The 17092-nt window shown below is 42.3% G+C and overlaps 1 protein-coding gene across 1 annotated transcript in view; it reads right to left on the bottom strand.

Moving 5' to 3' along the window:
* Positions 1-2332: 2332 nt before the first annotated feature.
* LOC112575733 (protein NOV homolog) overlaps positions 2333-17092 on the bottom strand; it is a 34530-nt gene continuing 19770 nt past the window's right edge. Inside the window, exons 2-5 of the mRNA XM_025257733.1 lie at positions 12181-12391; positions 11667-11976; positions 10227-10437; positions 2333-6752 (exon numbers count right to left, since the gene is read on the bottom strand). Of these exons, the coding sequence (XP_025113518.1) occupies positions 6432-6752; positions 10227-10437; positions 11667-11976; positions 12181-12391 (1053 nt within the window). The 3' untranslated portion in view covers positions 2333-6431. The remainder of the gene's footprint in view (positions 6753-10226; positions 10438-11666; positions 11977-12180; positions 12392-17092) is intronic.

The following is a 17092-nucleotide window of genomic DNA, read 5'->3' as shown; positions in this document are numbered from 1 at the left end:
TCTCACACACTTTCGAAGTGCTCGAACACACAAACACACAGAGTGAAATATATATCCACACATACATGATATCTTTCTCTCTTTTGCTCTCTCTCTCTCACACAAACACAAAATTGTTTTCAATAGCTCTTCAAATATACATATTCATCTCTTTCTCTCTTAGTTAACACGTTGCAGTGTTTATAAAACGTGTTGAATATAAGAAAATAATTACCTTGTCTGTACTGAAGTCCGTTCATCAGTACTTTAGTCCATCTGTCCGTAAAGACACATTTAAACGCTTACACGCGTGAATAATTCAAGCCTCCATGTGGTTGTTAATCTGACAACATTACTCTGTTTTGTCTGCTTGTGTCGCCGGCATTAAGCACCCGAGTACAGCTAAGATGGTGAATAACAGGCTAACGCAAAGGACGTCGGGACGAGGGAGGGTGCTACAGGAGCTTATTGCAAGGTAAATACTGTATCACTTACACGACAATGTTACTGATGTTTGTTTTTGTCTGTGACAAAGAGCCGCTTCTGTTATTTCCTCGCAGTCTGTAGTTTAGGAAGCTGCTTGAGACCATGTTGTAGTGGCCAGCAGCACCATGGAATTGTAGGACTCAGAGCCCAGCAGCACGATGAAATCGTATGACGGTGATTGAGGTTTCGTGCTCAGCTGCATGATAGAATCGTATGATTGCGCTTGACACGCAGCGCCCTGCAGCACAGCAAAAACCGTGTGATGGTGCCCAGCATGTGAGTATCCGAGCTTTTGAATGAAGCTATATGTGTGGCAGTAAATGCATGGATTGCATGTTTGTGCATATCTGGGTGGCAGTGTGCATTAGAGAGAGACTGTGTGTGTGCCACGTGTTCCCTTTTGAACGACTGTTTGTTTCTTTGTAAGATGTCCGTGTTTTAGTGGATGCATCTTATTTGTTTTCTTTACTTTTCATTTTTACTTTATTTCTTTTATGATGATGTTTTTCTAGGGATCTTTAATTTTTATTTTCTTAATAATAAAGATGTTATCTAGGTGCTTGTACTTAATTTATTCGAATCAAGCCACCCACAAATTCGACATTCACGCTCATAAAATAATAAAGTTAATGCCTTCTTCAAGATTCATGACATGGCATGAAATTCTCCATCATTATTTAGCATTTATCCACGAAAAAAAAAAAACATTGACATTGTACACAACAAATAGAAAAAAAGGGTGTTTTGAGACAAATTATTTACCTATACACCGCGTCTGTCTTTTCATCACAAAATATAACCGTTGGAGAAACTTTTGAACAGGATACCCGAAATAATCTGCATACGAACCGCTGGTCTGGTATCGTCTTCCTGTAGAAAAAAATTCTTCATCGATTATCTGTCGTTTACTGTCGACGTTAAAGACGTCTGTATGCAAACGCTCGCCAGACATTGTCTTCCCAAGAGGTTTCAGGGATTTCCTTGGCGCAGTCACAATGCTATACATCACGTGGTGCCGACTTGTAAACACACATGCGTGCGAGGGGAAGGATATTCAAGACAAACTTCACTACAGCCGACTGATATAAATTTCGTCTTTATAAGGAAGGTTGCTTATTTTATTCTTTCTCTCTTTGTGTTTTAGAGGGAAATGGTGGTTTTAAATCTTGTAGGAAGATAGTGCTTTGGCCAGTCTTCTTCTAAAATTGTGAATGTATAGAAATATTTGGGTATAGTTTTCTTCACAAGGTTTTTTTTTTTTTACACATCCATTAGAAGATGTGGCTGAAAAGACAAAAAGAAGAGTTATAAATATTCGTAAACTGTTATGGTACAATAGTATATTCACCTAGCCTGTTTTTCAAACTTTGTTGCCCGTATTCAACCGATACTTTTATATGGCTCGGAAATATGGGGTGGGGGTGTCTTTGTACTAGATTCCTACCTTTGCAATGAACACAAAACAAGAACTCTTAGCTTGCTGACATGTGAGGAATGTGGTAGACTCCCTTTGTCTGGATATTGGCTCCGTCCGCTATGAATGCCACAAGGTAGACCCCAGAACACAGCCTATTTAATGCTATTACTTCTACTTGAACAAAACAAGAAAATATAGCGACATTTTACTGTGATATTTATGCATAAATACATGTATAAATATGGCTTTGGTATGTTTGGGTAATGTCAGGAACTGGAGATGATAAACTTCCTACCTTTTTTATTTTTTTACAAATCCTGAATTTTTAAAGAATATCGTATCGTGCTGTATAGCATCTCTTGTTGTTTTTGTATGTGGGGAAAAAACTACACGTGATGTTTACTGGGTAGAATAGACTCTTCAGTAAACAAAAAACGTCAACACAATATGCAAGTATACAAATATTATTTTATTTTCTTTATTGCTGAGTTTTTCAAATCTGCCGATGATGTGCTTCTGCTGATCTCTGTCAGTGTTTCGCACTGATCGTTGGCGCCCTTTTCGAGAATAAAGGGAGCTCTCAACTTTGTTTACTTGCAATTAAGACAGTTTATTTTGTCGACAGCAACTTCGCATGACAAGAATTACACGTCGGTGCGACCAAAAAGAAAGAAAGCAAGAAAGAAACAGAAGTGGAGGATTATTGGGCGACACTATCAGGGGCCGCATTCACGAAGCAAGGGTAATTCGGCGGTAAAAATTGTCTCCGTGGTTACCACGCACTGTCCATTGGATATTGCTTGGTGTTATTTACCCCAGGAAATATTTACCACGGCCCCAGGGGTAAAGTCATTCTCACTGTCTGGAGACACGGAGACAAGATGCGTGCCCTTGTTTTTGTTCCAGGATAACGACTTACCCTCTCTTCATAAATATGGCCTCCGCAGGACGTGAACATACTACTTAAAATACAAGTCTTTTCAAATCACATTTAACACATACTACTAATAAAACGATGATAAAGGACAGCCATGATCTGTTCCTGTAAATTACACGACAAAATCAGAAAACAAGAATACGAAGACAACGAAATTGTTTCTAAAGGGGGGTTCCCCCATACGTCAACGAAATGATCATACAACGACCACAGAAGCTGATATCAGCTTATATATAATCAAGTTCTTCAGAATCTTCGTGAAGTCTTCAAAAAACGATCAGGTCCTTAAAATTTGTCTGTGAGTGCAGAAAGTGAACAACCACAGCAGTTCCCAGCCCACCACAGTCCAGTCATGGCCTGCTGGTGTAGAAGACTAGGAATCTATCGCCGTTTGTCATTTCATTACATCAAGATGGTCATAGTTTTAAAATACAAGCCAGTAAGTTTGTGGTTTGTATCACCAATACATTTTAGGTTCAGAAAATTCTTTCATTCACTCCTCATTTTTCTCAAGCATGTAAATGTTTGATTTTACTTTATAATTTTTTCCACATGGTTTCTGACATTTTTAAAAATAAATTAACAAAGACACTGCGAACTTGAACTTTGCTATTGTTTGATACCCCGACATACTGTAAGAAATTTTCTTCCTTATAAGTAACAATAATCAGTTACTTCCATATTTTGAATAATCCATGGAAATCAATGATAAGATGTACACAATCATAGTTTATACAGTACTTCATATCTTGTGTTTTCCTTACTGTAATAAAGTGCATTTCTCGAGAATCTCGACTTACCAGCAGTCTTTACACACAAACCTGCCTCCTAGCTAAGCTCTTTTACCCGTTAGAGTTGTGTTAACCCTATTAAATTTGATATTTTTCATGACAAAAAATTCCCAATGCAGTTTTACAGATTTTTTTTAATAAACAAAACTCTTTCTGTTATTAAAAAATGGTAGGATAAAAAAAAATGGCGGACACTTGTAATTTGAAATAATCTGACTACTTACATTTTCTTATTTAAAATTGAGATGAACTTGGTAAACAATGTATATTTAGTTTGGAAAAAAGAGGTGATAGCAAGATAACATTGAAGATAACGAACTTCAGCTTTGATTTAATTAATTTTTTTTTGGGGGGGAACTTTTCTGCTAACAGCGCCATTGGTAAAAGGGAAACGGCGTTCTCGATTTTCTATGGTGACATATGTGTGAGAGAGTGTGTGTAAATCTCTGTTGTTATTGATCCCGTCTGACAGATTAACTGAAATGAATAAGAATCGGTCGACTTGAAAGGCAAGACGGCGGATTGGGAGTTGGGGCATGGCGGTTAATTTACGGTCTGCTGTGTCTCTTCAATCTTTCTTCTTCTTCTTTCATCACGCCTGCAACGGGAACACTTTCGCAAAATGCGAGGAGTTGAGTTATCGGTCTTTGTGCACCGATATGACATTTAACAAGGGAGAGAACTACTGTTATGATTAAGTTTGGGGGCCTGAAGAGATTCTTTAAAGCAGGGATGAGGAACTTCAGGACCGCGGGACGTATAAAGCCCTGACAAAGCCACAGCAGGCGGGACTCGATATTTAATAAATCTCAAAGCTTTTTCATAGCAACATAAATTTATATTAAGTGAATTGTAACAATCAAGCAAATTTTGAGGGGCAAGCAGGGAGGGTCCATTACGGGTAGGTCAGGTCACATAAGATACATGACGGAGAAGATAGGTTGCTTCTCGTCGACCCCCCGTGTCCTGTATTGCGGTGCATCATGGGACAGGGTGGCAGCACACACGGTGCCAAACGTAGTGTGGCGAAACTACGGCTTTACCAAGGCTAATCTTTAAGTTGATAATGTTGTATGGCTCGCGAATAATGTTATAAAATATTTCAAATCGCCCTAATTTAAAGGGAGGAAAATCTCTAACACTGACTACAACGAAAACAATAAACTAATACTCTTAATGATATTATAAGAATTTTAATAATTTGTTCTTTCTTTATTCTCTCTCTCTTTGGCTTTCTTGGCTATATGCACGCAGGCACATACACGCATAAAACTCATGTGTGATCCCACTCACAAACTCATCCATACTTATACATACACGCAAACAGTAAGAGAAAATGAGAAAAAAACCCAAAATGGTGCAATTGTAGTCTTCCACGATAGCACACTGGGCGCTAACGCATGCGGGCGGTTGGAGGTGAGGCGAAGAAACTACCGGAGGCGAGATGGCGCTAGGTGCACAAAGGCCACAAGTATCAGCTGACAATCCTCTAAAGTGTGACACCAGCTTAGTAGACTTCGGCATTCATTCTTAGCCAGACGTTGCTATCCCTGGCACTGTGAGAATGCCAGAGACGGCACAGCACTCACATACTTAATATCTATATATTTATATATACCGAATATTTAATTGCAAACACCTCAGTTCTCTACCAACCACTTTTTCCCAAACCCTCTTTGAGCTGTACATAAATTTCACTGACAGAGAAAGGAAAAAAAGTATTCTGATGCAAAATGTCCATATAAGTGGTAAAATACATACACACAATGATCTGCCTTAAATAATATTCTTCTAAATTATTTTATAAAAGTACGGAATCAATGAGATGAGAATACGTTTGATTTTGATTTTTTTTTTACATCTTACTACATTACTTAGAAGCTTAAAACATTCGGCGACATTCCATAATCATACCAAAATAAGCTTTTGTTGAAAAATATGTATATCTCCGAATTATTAAAGACGCTCTCCAAAATCTTTTCCTCAACCCAGATAAATATTTATGAGCTTTTTGCTGCAGTTCTGTCAAAAAATATTTTTCTTTACATACACTTCTATTACGCACAAATTTTTGTTTGGCAGTCGTCCATTGAAAAATACTTTTTAGACATACCTAGCGGTACTCTCTGCTAAGATAATTTCACTAAGCCTTTGTTAATATCACGTGTGTGCATGGGTGCTATGATGTATATTAATTGTGATACTTCAGTTAATGTTTGTCCACCATCCTCCTCTATTCTCTGAAATCTGAGCAAGGACAAACAACATTCAGCCAACAGATGGCTGATAGAGAGTAAGAGTCTTTTGGTTGTCAGTCACAGTTTTGAAATTTGTTTTTTGTTTCTTGACTATTATTTTTACGAGGCGCTGGGAAACATATGTGATCACACGCGGAAAGGAGACTTAGATATCTTTCCTAAAACGCTGATTGAGAATTCTATTTTTAAAGATTTTCCCCCGTGCTTTATTCAACACGATTCGGGAAAATTAATTATCTTCAGAAACCCAGGCATTTAATAATCGTTTTGTACTCGGGTAGGCCTTTAACTAATTACTCGTGTTTGCCCCATTCACCAATGTCCAGTGCCATACCGGTCAACTCTGAGTCGTCGTCTCTTCTTCACACCCTTTCCCTCAACCTTCCTCCCACCCTCCCAACACATGACGTCACTCGACCTCGGTGCAGTGATGTAGCGTCTTCGACTTAAGTGACGTCACTGGCACCTATAAACCCTCGGGTGCGTCCCAAGGGTATCCACCCTCCTCTTTTGATAACTCTTTTTTCCTTTGTTCCTCCCCCTTGCTGAAAGACATCCCGCGCTCACGCCCCGTGCCAGCGCTGACGTCGCCGCTTTCCCTGCTGCTGACGGCGGCTGGAACCCCGCTTCCGGTTCCGGTCCTCGCGGTAGCAGCGGCTGTCGCAGCGGCACTTCTTGATCCACATGAACTGCATGGTCTCGCGCACGCCCCCTGTGCACTCGAACTGCATGAAGCGCGTGCGTGTGCGCTTGGGGTAGCAGCAGCGCTCCCTCCGGCACGTGGTGCACCACTTCAGGCGGTACTGCCGCAAGCTGATGCAGTCCTGGAATTTCACGTGGGACTTCTGCCCGCTGCGGGTCGTCGGTGTGCACGTGCTTCGGCCCTGAAAACAGTTTAGTCATTTAATTAATTATTTATACGGTCATAAGTATACTAAAATGACATCATTTATAAGCATTAAGCACACACACGCGCGCGCGCGTACGTGTCTTTGTGGGTGTGTATGTGGTCGTTCCTTCTGTCACCGTCGGGGCACGCGTGCCTAATCTTGCCTCCCTACAACCACTTTGATTGTTCTTGGTAGTACAGCGACCACAGCCACAACCACGATCACACCACCGTTCATGGGTTGTAATATTAACAGACACACAATGTGTGCACACAAACCCAACTGTCCAGTTTGTCGAGGGAGTTAAAGCCCTAGTAGGGTGCAATATGTCTATCAAATGACTGCGTAAAGCTCAGTGCAATATATTATTTTTCCAAATCTGAGGAAATACTCGTGAGATTAAATTTGTCCACAAATAAGCAAATATTTACATGTTCCCAGTTCTAACGCTTGTTGTCGCCTACACAACATAAACATATCCACGCACCATTCTGATGTCTACTATGAGACTTTTTGTGCATGGTGATGTTTATGAACATGTATTCTGAGAACGGAAGTGTGAGTTTTTACTCCTGGGAAATAGTATACAGTATCTTTCATGAACTTTACTAAGATATCAGAAACAAAATAATGCGCAGTACTAAATCTCTAAAGGGGAAGTTCAGCACTGAAAGTGAAAAAAATAAAATAAAATAAAGGATTCCACTCGTGGATTCCACTCCACTCTGTCTACTAAATGAGGTTACGAATTAGATTCCTGCTCGCAGAAGAGCAGAGGAGTCCTGCGCGACAGACAGTGATGACTCTGCACTCGACCACTTAAAAGAAAATCTTTCTCGAGAAACTTCGACTACTCTCCACTCGCCCACAATCAATATTCTGCGCCTTCTACCGCTTCTTTAAAAAGGAAAGAAAAAAATTTAGCCAACCCTTCCTTCTCGCTCCCTTCAGACCAGTGTAGGCTATTACATTTCAGCACGGCCTAATAACTGTCACTCGTATAATAGGTGAAGTTTTTTTTAATATTTTTATCATTTTTTTCTCCCTTCGTGTCATCTCTTAGTGCTTGGAACCGCCTCGGGCCCCTTTTCCGCTTTCGCACGTCTGAGGTCTTTGAAGTCTGCAGGAAAAAGTTTATATCAGACACCTAAACCTGAAGAAGAGCTTACACTAGGTGTCTGAAGTCAAGCTTCATTACGAGAGCGCCTAGAGGGAGCTTCTGACAGGATATATGAAGATTTAAAAGGGCAGGTACATTTTTTTTATTTTTTTTATTTTTCAGACGAGGGCTTTCGTGCGATGCTCAATCAATGGACTTTAAAAGAGGAAAAAAAATCCGTTGACTTACATGAGTGGAGTGTTTTCGCTGGTCGTGTTGCATCAGTCTTTGTAGGTTTGTCGGAGTTTATTTGCTTGTTTTTGCTTGTGTTTTTTTGTTTGTTTGTTTCTTGGGGTTTTTTGTTGTTGTTTTTTTTTTCTTTTTTTTTTCTTTTTTTGTTGTTTTTATTTTATTTTATTTTATTTTTTGTTGGAAAGTGGTTCCAGAGAAGTGATTTTGTTTCAGGTTTGGCTGGTGAAAGGGGTGGAAGGAAACTGAAGTGCTTTGGGAAAGCCAACCGACGGTCAGCCCTGTGAACAGTAGCCACAACCAGTGAGAAGTGTGAACCTCCAATATTTCGATAATTATTCCCGTAATGACAAACAAGTGCTTTACTAATACAATTACCAGGCAGGATTCGTTTTCAAATACCAGTAAACGGAGTTCCCGCCTAGCAACATTACAGCAGGATGGTAAGCGTGAGCACACTGCTTACCTCCCTTACAAGAAGTCAGCACGTGTTCACGACAAAAATGAGAAAATCGTTCTACCATAACAAAAACTCCAAAAATCTGGTCCCTTAAAAAAAATTTTCGTCACGGGGAAAAAAGTTGAGGGGACTCTGACTACTCTGCATCCTTTTTTTTTTTATTGTAAGCCGCTGCCTGAGCTAGATGCTAACTTATCACAGAAGAGAGCAGAAAAAAGGGGAATAATTGCCTGCTTTATGGAAAAGCCTGCACAATAATCGCCAGCTCATTGCCCGTCTCGAGGCGATTGCCAGGTTCTATGTGAATGGCTGCCAGCAGTTTGAGTTTATCAAGCTAGAAATCGATGCTTTCGAAGTCCAAGAGCCTTGCGCCTGCTCTAACGAGGCTCTCCTCGTTCTCTCAGCCAATCACCTGCCGCGCTACCCTGCTGATTAGCCAATCACCTGTCGCCTTTAGCTTGCAATGCCCGGCTCGTTAGGCCGTTACCCTGCGATGAAAGTGAGCTTTGGGGAAGGGAGATGGGGGAAGAAAACAGACAAAACATATATTAAAATATACACGCGCGCATGCACGAACATACAAATTTTCGCTTTTAGACACCTTCTAATTGCCATAAAGGTATGACCCTCTAAATATTCTCATATCCAACTGAACATTGCTCTTTGTTCAAGAGGTTTTCTCCATCTACCTTGATAACACCGGAATAGCCTACACACACCAGTCACCAAAGTTATTGCTCTTTTCACCAGATAATCAAAAAATTTGCTGCTCTTTTCACCAATCATCAAAGCTGACGCTCTTCTCACCAAAAATCCACAAAGTTGTTCGTCTATTTGACTGTCACCCTTCTGATAATCAATGTACCATCGCCATCATCGCTTGTGCCTATTGGTGATCACGTAGAATACTCTCAGTAATCTATAAACTCTGAAATATAATAATCTCTCAGAGTTTCTCACAAAAGAAAAAAAATAAATGAAGCACGTGTACGATCTGAAGAGAGAGAGAGATAATGCACTTCCTTTCTCAAAAGAGAGAGCGAAGTGTTCAAAAATGTTACCTGTCTTATCATTACGAAAGAAATTTTGCCAGAAGGCTGAGCTATTACAGTAATGCAAACCTTTCACATACATCAATCCCTTCAAGTGGAAAAGTAAAAAACTTACATCTGGCCTGCTTTGATCATTACGCTTTCTTTTTTGTTCTCTCTCTCTATCTTTATCATCTTACTCTCTATAACTTACAAAATGAACAAAAAAGCCTGTTAAAAGGCTTGTGATCTTCTTCAGGTCCTGCAGAACTCTCTGAGGTGTAGGAAGCTTTAGTGTTAACACATCAAAGTCAGTGACCACATGTGAAGGGCGTCGCAAATACCCACTGAGCTCTCGGCGATCTAGCGGCGAGGCAGTAATTAGCTTGTCACCAAAACATTTAAACGATTTGACTATCGAGAGTTTTGAGTTCGGATCTCGTCTCTGGATCTTAAATTTTTTTCTACAGATATTACCTGCGCCAAGGACTGGCAGTCTTGCTGTTGTATAAACATGAATCACACACGCAAGCGCGCGCGAAAAAATACACAGTTGACATGCCACATCAGCAGGATTGGTATCTGAGCCGTTTACAGCAAGCTACCCCCAGGTCTGGCGTCATACTTACATGTGTCTCTACGATTGGTCCGCAGGGCCTGAGGAAGCAGATCCGCCGGTCCTGACGTGTGGTGCACGTGTACTGGGGTCGGTTACGATCCGGACCGACATCCCCGCGTCGCACGTCACGGAGCAGGGCGACCACTCCGTCGTGGTCACGTGACAGTAGGGCCGCACCGTCGACGTGGTTGTCGTGGTTGTTTCTGTAGTGGTGGTCATATCTGCAGCGCGCATTAACTTTTATTTAAATGTATTTTTCATTTATTTTATTTGTTAGTCGAATACAACACGTATATAAAATACTGATTAACTCACAACGTATTTTGCTCTAACCGTCATGCAGCTGACAAGAAAACCATATTTTTAGCTGCTCCCTGAGCTGGTCATTCATTTCCTTGACCTGTGGAGGCAACCTATTCTGCTGACCCATCTGATCATCGAGGAATGGGATGAAGGATGGATGGACGCAACTGATGACAAGACGCGTAAAACGTCCCAGTCACTTCAAAAAGTGGCTATTTATAAATTATTGGCAATAAGTAAGAGTAAAGAGTCTCACTCCCAAGGGCCTTTAAGAGCAATGAGCGCAAGTGGCTCAATGTGTCTAGTGATGGTGTTTCGCCTACTTGTAAACATAAAGCGTTTGCCAAACGATGAGTGTTTCAAACATAAAATTAGTGAAAAATTATCTTTTTTTCCTTTTGCTAAACAATGCAGCGTTATTTACGTTATTTACCTTTCAGAATCTTTAGCGATTATTTTCATATTGGACACGGGTAGGACTTTAATCAGCTAACGCAAAGGACAAAGGATGGGGACCGGGGCAGCAGGACTACGACAGGGGCGGGCGCTATGCTACCGCACGCACGTCTCCTCACAACCACTGACCTGAAACTAATGGAAAGACTGGCTGGTTCTTCTTAAAGAAGACTGGCTTCCCATAATAGAACTCACAAGCGAGACTGTCTCAGTCATGGATTTCGATAATTAAAGTCTGTGGTCTCAGTATTTTAAATAGCTCTGCCACTGTATTTTCGTAGTCAGTGTTGACTTAATGAACTGATTTAGTTTTTGTTGTTGTTGTTGTTTGTTTGTTTGTTTGTTTGTTTTTACCCACTGCTTTGGTATCAATATCAGTAAGAGCTACTTTATTATTTTAGCAAATTCTGTTACAGTGTTACTATCCAGTACCGTTACATCGGTGACTCACTTGCACTTTGGGTACTGTAAACACACTGTACCCGACTTGAGACTACAGCCATCATGTATCTATGGTCACAAAATTTTATATAATCTATATCCAGAACCTCCTTAAAGTTTACCTTAATGTCGAACTCGGGTTGGCCTTCTTAAAAAAAGTGAACATAAGACAGTAGTAAAGACCAAAGCGGACTTTAGTCAAAGATGGTGGGAAAGGGTCGGGTCGGGTGGCGGGCTTCTGCCTGTCTACTCACACCACAGAGGTCGCTGGAGGATGAGCGCCTCACTCTCCAGACCACGAGTGCCATCCAGCAGGCTACCACCTGCCTCGGACGCCTCCATCTTGAGGCAGGTCCACTCCTTGCAGCACTTTCCCACCACGGGTAGCAGCTGTGGGTTGAGGCAAGCGGCGCTGGACGGAGGTTTGCTCTCCTGCGGGCACTTGGTGACACAGCCGTAGAAGCCGTTCTGGCACGTGCAGGTGCGTGCGCAGTCTGGCTGAAATTGCTCGCCGTCCTTGTAGAGAACGCCGTCCACCAGGCAAGGGTTTTGCACCTGGGCTGTACAGGTAAAGACAGAGCGCAAAACTTTCTAAAGATATTGTTGGGATTTTATCGGTGGTGCATTATTTTTTAAGCTGAAGGCATGAGTTATTTTATAAATTAGTCAATAGTTTTACCTGAAAGGTGTGACAAAAAATTGGAGAACACCAAAAGAAAGAAAGCCCTTATCATATGAACAAACGTTTTCCAGCTGTTGCTCACATTTACAAATGCCGGTGTGGTTGTCCCCGTCCTTCTGACAGTGCAGTTCCTTGGCTTCGTCACACCTGGCGTTAGGTGAACACATGTCACCTTGCTGCCGTGCGCACATGTAACAGCATCCGCAACCGTCCTTGATGACGCTGACCCCTTCCGCACACCTCAGCTCCTCCATGGGACATTGGCACGGGTAATGGCACCACACCGTCTCCTGCTTGGACAAAAATTAACCCCTTTCATGTTTTCATGTAGAAACAGCCAGCTACCTTTTCTTTTTTTCTTTTGATATAGAAATGTTCCAAGAAGTTCAGAACATTTTTAAAATGCATGGACGCCATCGCGATAGATTCGTAATAACTATAACATGAATAAAATAGAGAAACTAAAAACATCAACAAATACAATAACCAAAAATCAAGAACAAAAAGCATCAATATCAAGAAAAACAAAGACAAAAAGAGATAGAAAAACCAGAAAACAAGAAAAAGCTAAGCCTTAGTAAAGTAATAAGAAGAAAGGAAAACTAGAAAGAAGAAGTAAAATGTTGAGTGAATATGCCAGCATCTCCTTCACTGCAAAATTTCTTTCGCTTGAGTTTCGTTATCAGAATTTATTTCAAAGCCACCTAAACGACTCTGACCGCTGCATCGGTCACGACCATCGCCAGACGCATTCTGCCTAAAGTGGTTCCGTTGTCATGGCAACAATGTCTCGAAGAGACGACGCCACTAAGCGCAAAAATGACTTCCTGTCAAGGGAGGCGATCGAAAGCGGCTTCCGCTGAGTCAACAGAGGTCGCTGGTGGGCAGAAGCCGGGGTCGAGAGCACGCAAGCCTTCAAGACCAAAACTTGACTCATGAGAAACGTTAAAGACTAACACGAGCGCAAAATTATATTCCAACGAGCGCGTTCTCTTAAAGGTGTGAGAATAAAAGCTTTGTTGTGTTTGTAAGGTGAGAATCTTAAACATTGAATTTCTTATCTGGGTTTTGGGAAGACCTGCAAGAAGACTCGTTAACATTGTTAATTGAGGAATAGACTAATCTTTCTTTATCTCTGCCGGAAAATGTTTCACGTTCTCGGCCACAGAAATAAATCTCGTCAGGGTGAGCGGATAACCCTAATGGTTCGATCATGGACGTGTATTAATACAAATTCGTGGTTCGATCAACAGCGTCCGACCGGAAGGTGCGCACACAGCTTACGTCCTCCAGTCGACCCAGCTGTAGAAAGGATTTCTGGGTAGATGGCAGGAGAAGACAAATCAGCGTCAGTAAGGATTTCAGCACAAAACAACGGAACACGTTACTCTCCAACTGAGAGTAAGATTACTGTACTATTCTTATTCATATTATTAACCCTTTGACACGCACAAATAATAACATATTCTCCGAAAAACTTTTGTATGACAATATTGTATTAATAATAGGACAAATAAAGTCTGACAAATCAGTCTACTTTCATAAGACTTTGACAACTGATGACGATCTAGTGTCACTCCTTCCTCGTTCATACGACAAAATTAGAGACAACTATTTGTACAAAGGACTCAGTGTAATTTTAGCCAGCAGTCTTTGAGCTTCAGTTCCCTTTTAAACTCGAGTCGGTCTTTGACCCGATGTTCCACTGAGACTGCCTAACTATTTTAAGTATCCTTGTTCGTCAGGTGTATCCATCTTCCTTCCCCATGCTGTCACGATGCTAGGGGCGCCATCTACTGTCTGCACCGTGCACCTCGCGACCGAGGTGGCACAGAACAAGGGTGGTCACGCCACGTTCCGGTGGCCGGCTTCTGCTAGACCGGTCAGACAGAAGAAAAGGAAATTGCACATCTGTCAACTCTTGAGAGCACACCGCCAACCTACACGAGCTGGGATTCAGCTGGACTCTCCATGTTTCGACTTCAGCGTGTGACGGATGTGGAGACGAGTATTCGTGGGGTCGTACTTACCAAGCAGAGGTAACGTTACCCAATGGTTAGCTAGGAACTGAAACGTTGATTTTTTTTGTGGTCAAGTGGGTTGTACATTGTTTTATTATTAGTTTGTACAGTTAAGAACAAAATTACTATTTTCCATCCAGAAGAATAACCCTCTTCTGCTTCCGTTCTTGAGACACAAACATTCGAATCCCCCCACCAAAAAAAAAAAAAACCAACTTAAGAAGTCATTTCTGCCGACGACGACGAGGATGATGATGATGATGAGGAGGAGGAGGAGGAGCAGCAGCAGCAGCAGGAGCTTGAGGAGGAATAACTTACAAGTTTATCCAACACTAATTTTGCGCAAACGGGTCAGCAAGACTTATTTTGCTTAATGCGTTCATACGAAGGAGGAGAACCTATAAAAGACGATTCGTCCTGGAATCAGATTAGAAAATTCTCGGTCAGGTTTCGCTGAGAAGCCACCAAGAACATCGAAACAAATGAGGGAGGGAACAAACCCTGGCTTCAACCTCAGATCAAAGTGGAAACCCCGCCAGACCTTCTGGTGTAATTCTGACGGCTTGTAAAATAATAATGAAAAGATTATGGGCGCGAGGGTGGGGAAGACTGGAGCGACGAATTATTAAGATGTTTGTCACCAGCACACAGAGACCCACTGACAGAGTATGTATTAGACAGAGATTAGGCGAGTAGGAGCTCCACGAGGTATTGGTGTGATGCGGCATGGATTTGACAGGATGTATGAAAATATGGATTGGACAATATGGATCTGAGAGAAAACTGGGGTATGAATCTGACAGGTAGAGATCTGATTAGCGATGAGAGGTTGGCCTAGTGGTTAGAAGGGTGGGCTTCAAGGCTAGAAGTTTCAATCCCCGAGAGATGCAGTGTGTCTTCCACCTCCCCAGATGACCCTGTTGTTCAACAGGTGGACCTGGGGGAAGTAAAGAGCACTGTACTCACGTTAAAAAGCTACCCGAGATAATGGCGTCTCTAAAACTTCACCTTTTGACCTCACTATGGTCGCAGGAGTACTTTCACCTTTTTTTTTTTCTCAGACACTGACATAGATTTTTACAGGAGAGTGGTGTCCTCAAGAGATCTGACATAGTACGGGTTTTATAGGAGCGTTGTGGATTCGACAGAAAAGCCGACAAGTGAGAAACCCCGCCGTGGCATGGGACTGGATTTCCAACGCCGCATCGAGTCAAAGACATGAAGCGGACTAAGAAAAAGGACAGAGGAGAAGGGGGAAAGTAGAAGCCATGGAAGAAGTAACAAGGGTCGGTTCCTCGCTGTTTTCCTCGTCTTCCCAATATTGTCCCCACCCCGTCCACCCCGTCCACCCCATCCACCTCTCTCTCTCACCACTCCTCTATGTCAAAGTTGGCGAACGCCAGTTCTGTACTGAGTACGTCAGGGTCGAACATACAAAGAGAGAAATACATCTTTTGCCGTTTAACTGCAAACATTTTAGCGGTTACCAACTGCGTCTCGAACCCAAGGCGTGCAGGTTGACAGCTTTAACACCCGCAGTTGACCTGAGATAAGTGATACCCTAACATGTCACTCCATTACTGTCACGACTTTCACGTTACTGTGATATATAAACCGCAATGAACTTGTCCATAGTTCTGGGATATGGGGATAAATAAGCGAACTTATTATTACTACTATTAATGACCGTAAATCACAGAAGACTATCATTAACGTACATATGTTAGTTAACCCTGGACATTTTACAAACAAAAACTTTTACGCCCTCGACTGGTTTTCCCCCACCCACCTCACCTCATACACACGCACACACCTTTCCTGCAATAAGGCATCGAATGTATTTTCCTCCCGCCCCTCCTTGACTTTCACGTCGCTGCCTCCGGTCAGCTAAAAAAAAAAATCTTGCAGGAAGAGAAGACCTAGCTGTGAGGCGGAGTGAGGGAGAAATCTGTGAAGCCTTCAAAATACCAGTTGTTGGCGGGGGACAACCTTTTTTCCGGAAAAGTTACGGGGGTGGAGTGAAAAGGAGGGACACGTCCGGAAGGCGGTAAATTACTTGAAGGAGGAAACCATTTGGGTGGTGTGTGGAGGAGGGGAGTGGCACAAATTAGCCGCCATGAATGCAGTAGCGGAAAATCAGAGCCGTCTCCGAGTTTTCTTCCTCCGAGCGCACGTTGTCAACGGCAGCCGGCTTTTTAAGATGGAGGATGACGACGACACACATTTTCATGAGCGTTGTCAGTGCACAATGTAAATAAAATCCCGTTCTGTGAATTACCCACGAATAAGCTCGACGGGTCTACAATTTTGTAACAGGCATAATGTACAATCTCCGTGTTTTCTCTGTAGATGCCCATAGGGGAACTGGGCACGTCGGGGATAGTTACACGTCCTCCATGCTTTCACGATGTCACCAATACAGTGAGGGTTGGCTGTCCTGGGTTCAGTTCTCGTCTTGGGTACGCTGTTTTATCTCTGCGTGTGGCAGATGTTTAAAGGGCTGGCTGCCTTGTGATATAGTCTTAGTTGCTGGTTCGGCGTCGAACACCAATCTTCCCCACCACATCCTCCTCATCTTTGATTGTTTCTTCCCTTTCCTACGTCTTTCTTTTCTTCCTTTTTTGCCTTCTCCTTCTATTGGTCTACGCTCTTCTAAGAAAATAATACAAAACAGGCTCACTTATAGGGCTCCCTACTCGGAACTACCCATGAAAGACAAGAAGAACCTCCGAACTCACCTTCCCAACCCCTAACCCCCATTCAGGGGAATACGGAAGCAAGCGCGTATCGTAAACACGAGCCTACGAGTTCCTTCCCTCCATCAGGCCCCACTGACTTCCTTTCCTGTTTTAAAACACGAAAACATCCCTCGTCGTCGATAATCCTGCTAAAAATAAATAAGCTAACATGTGGCGTAGCACGTCAATGTCATTTACCTTATCGACAGATCTGACGCGCTGCGCGTACTCTGCG

This window comes from Pomacea canaliculata, linkage group LG11 (genome assembly GCF_003073045.1).
Source record: "Pomacea canaliculata isolate SZHN2017 linkage group LG11, ASM307304v1, whole genome shotgun sequence".
Classification (NCBI taxonomy): Eukaryota; Metazoa; Mollusca; class Gastropoda; order Architaenioglossa; family Ampullariidae; genus Pomacea; species Pomacea canaliculata.
Note: the sequence above shows the minus strand (reverse complement) of the source record. Positions and strands in the feature narration are given on the sequence as shown.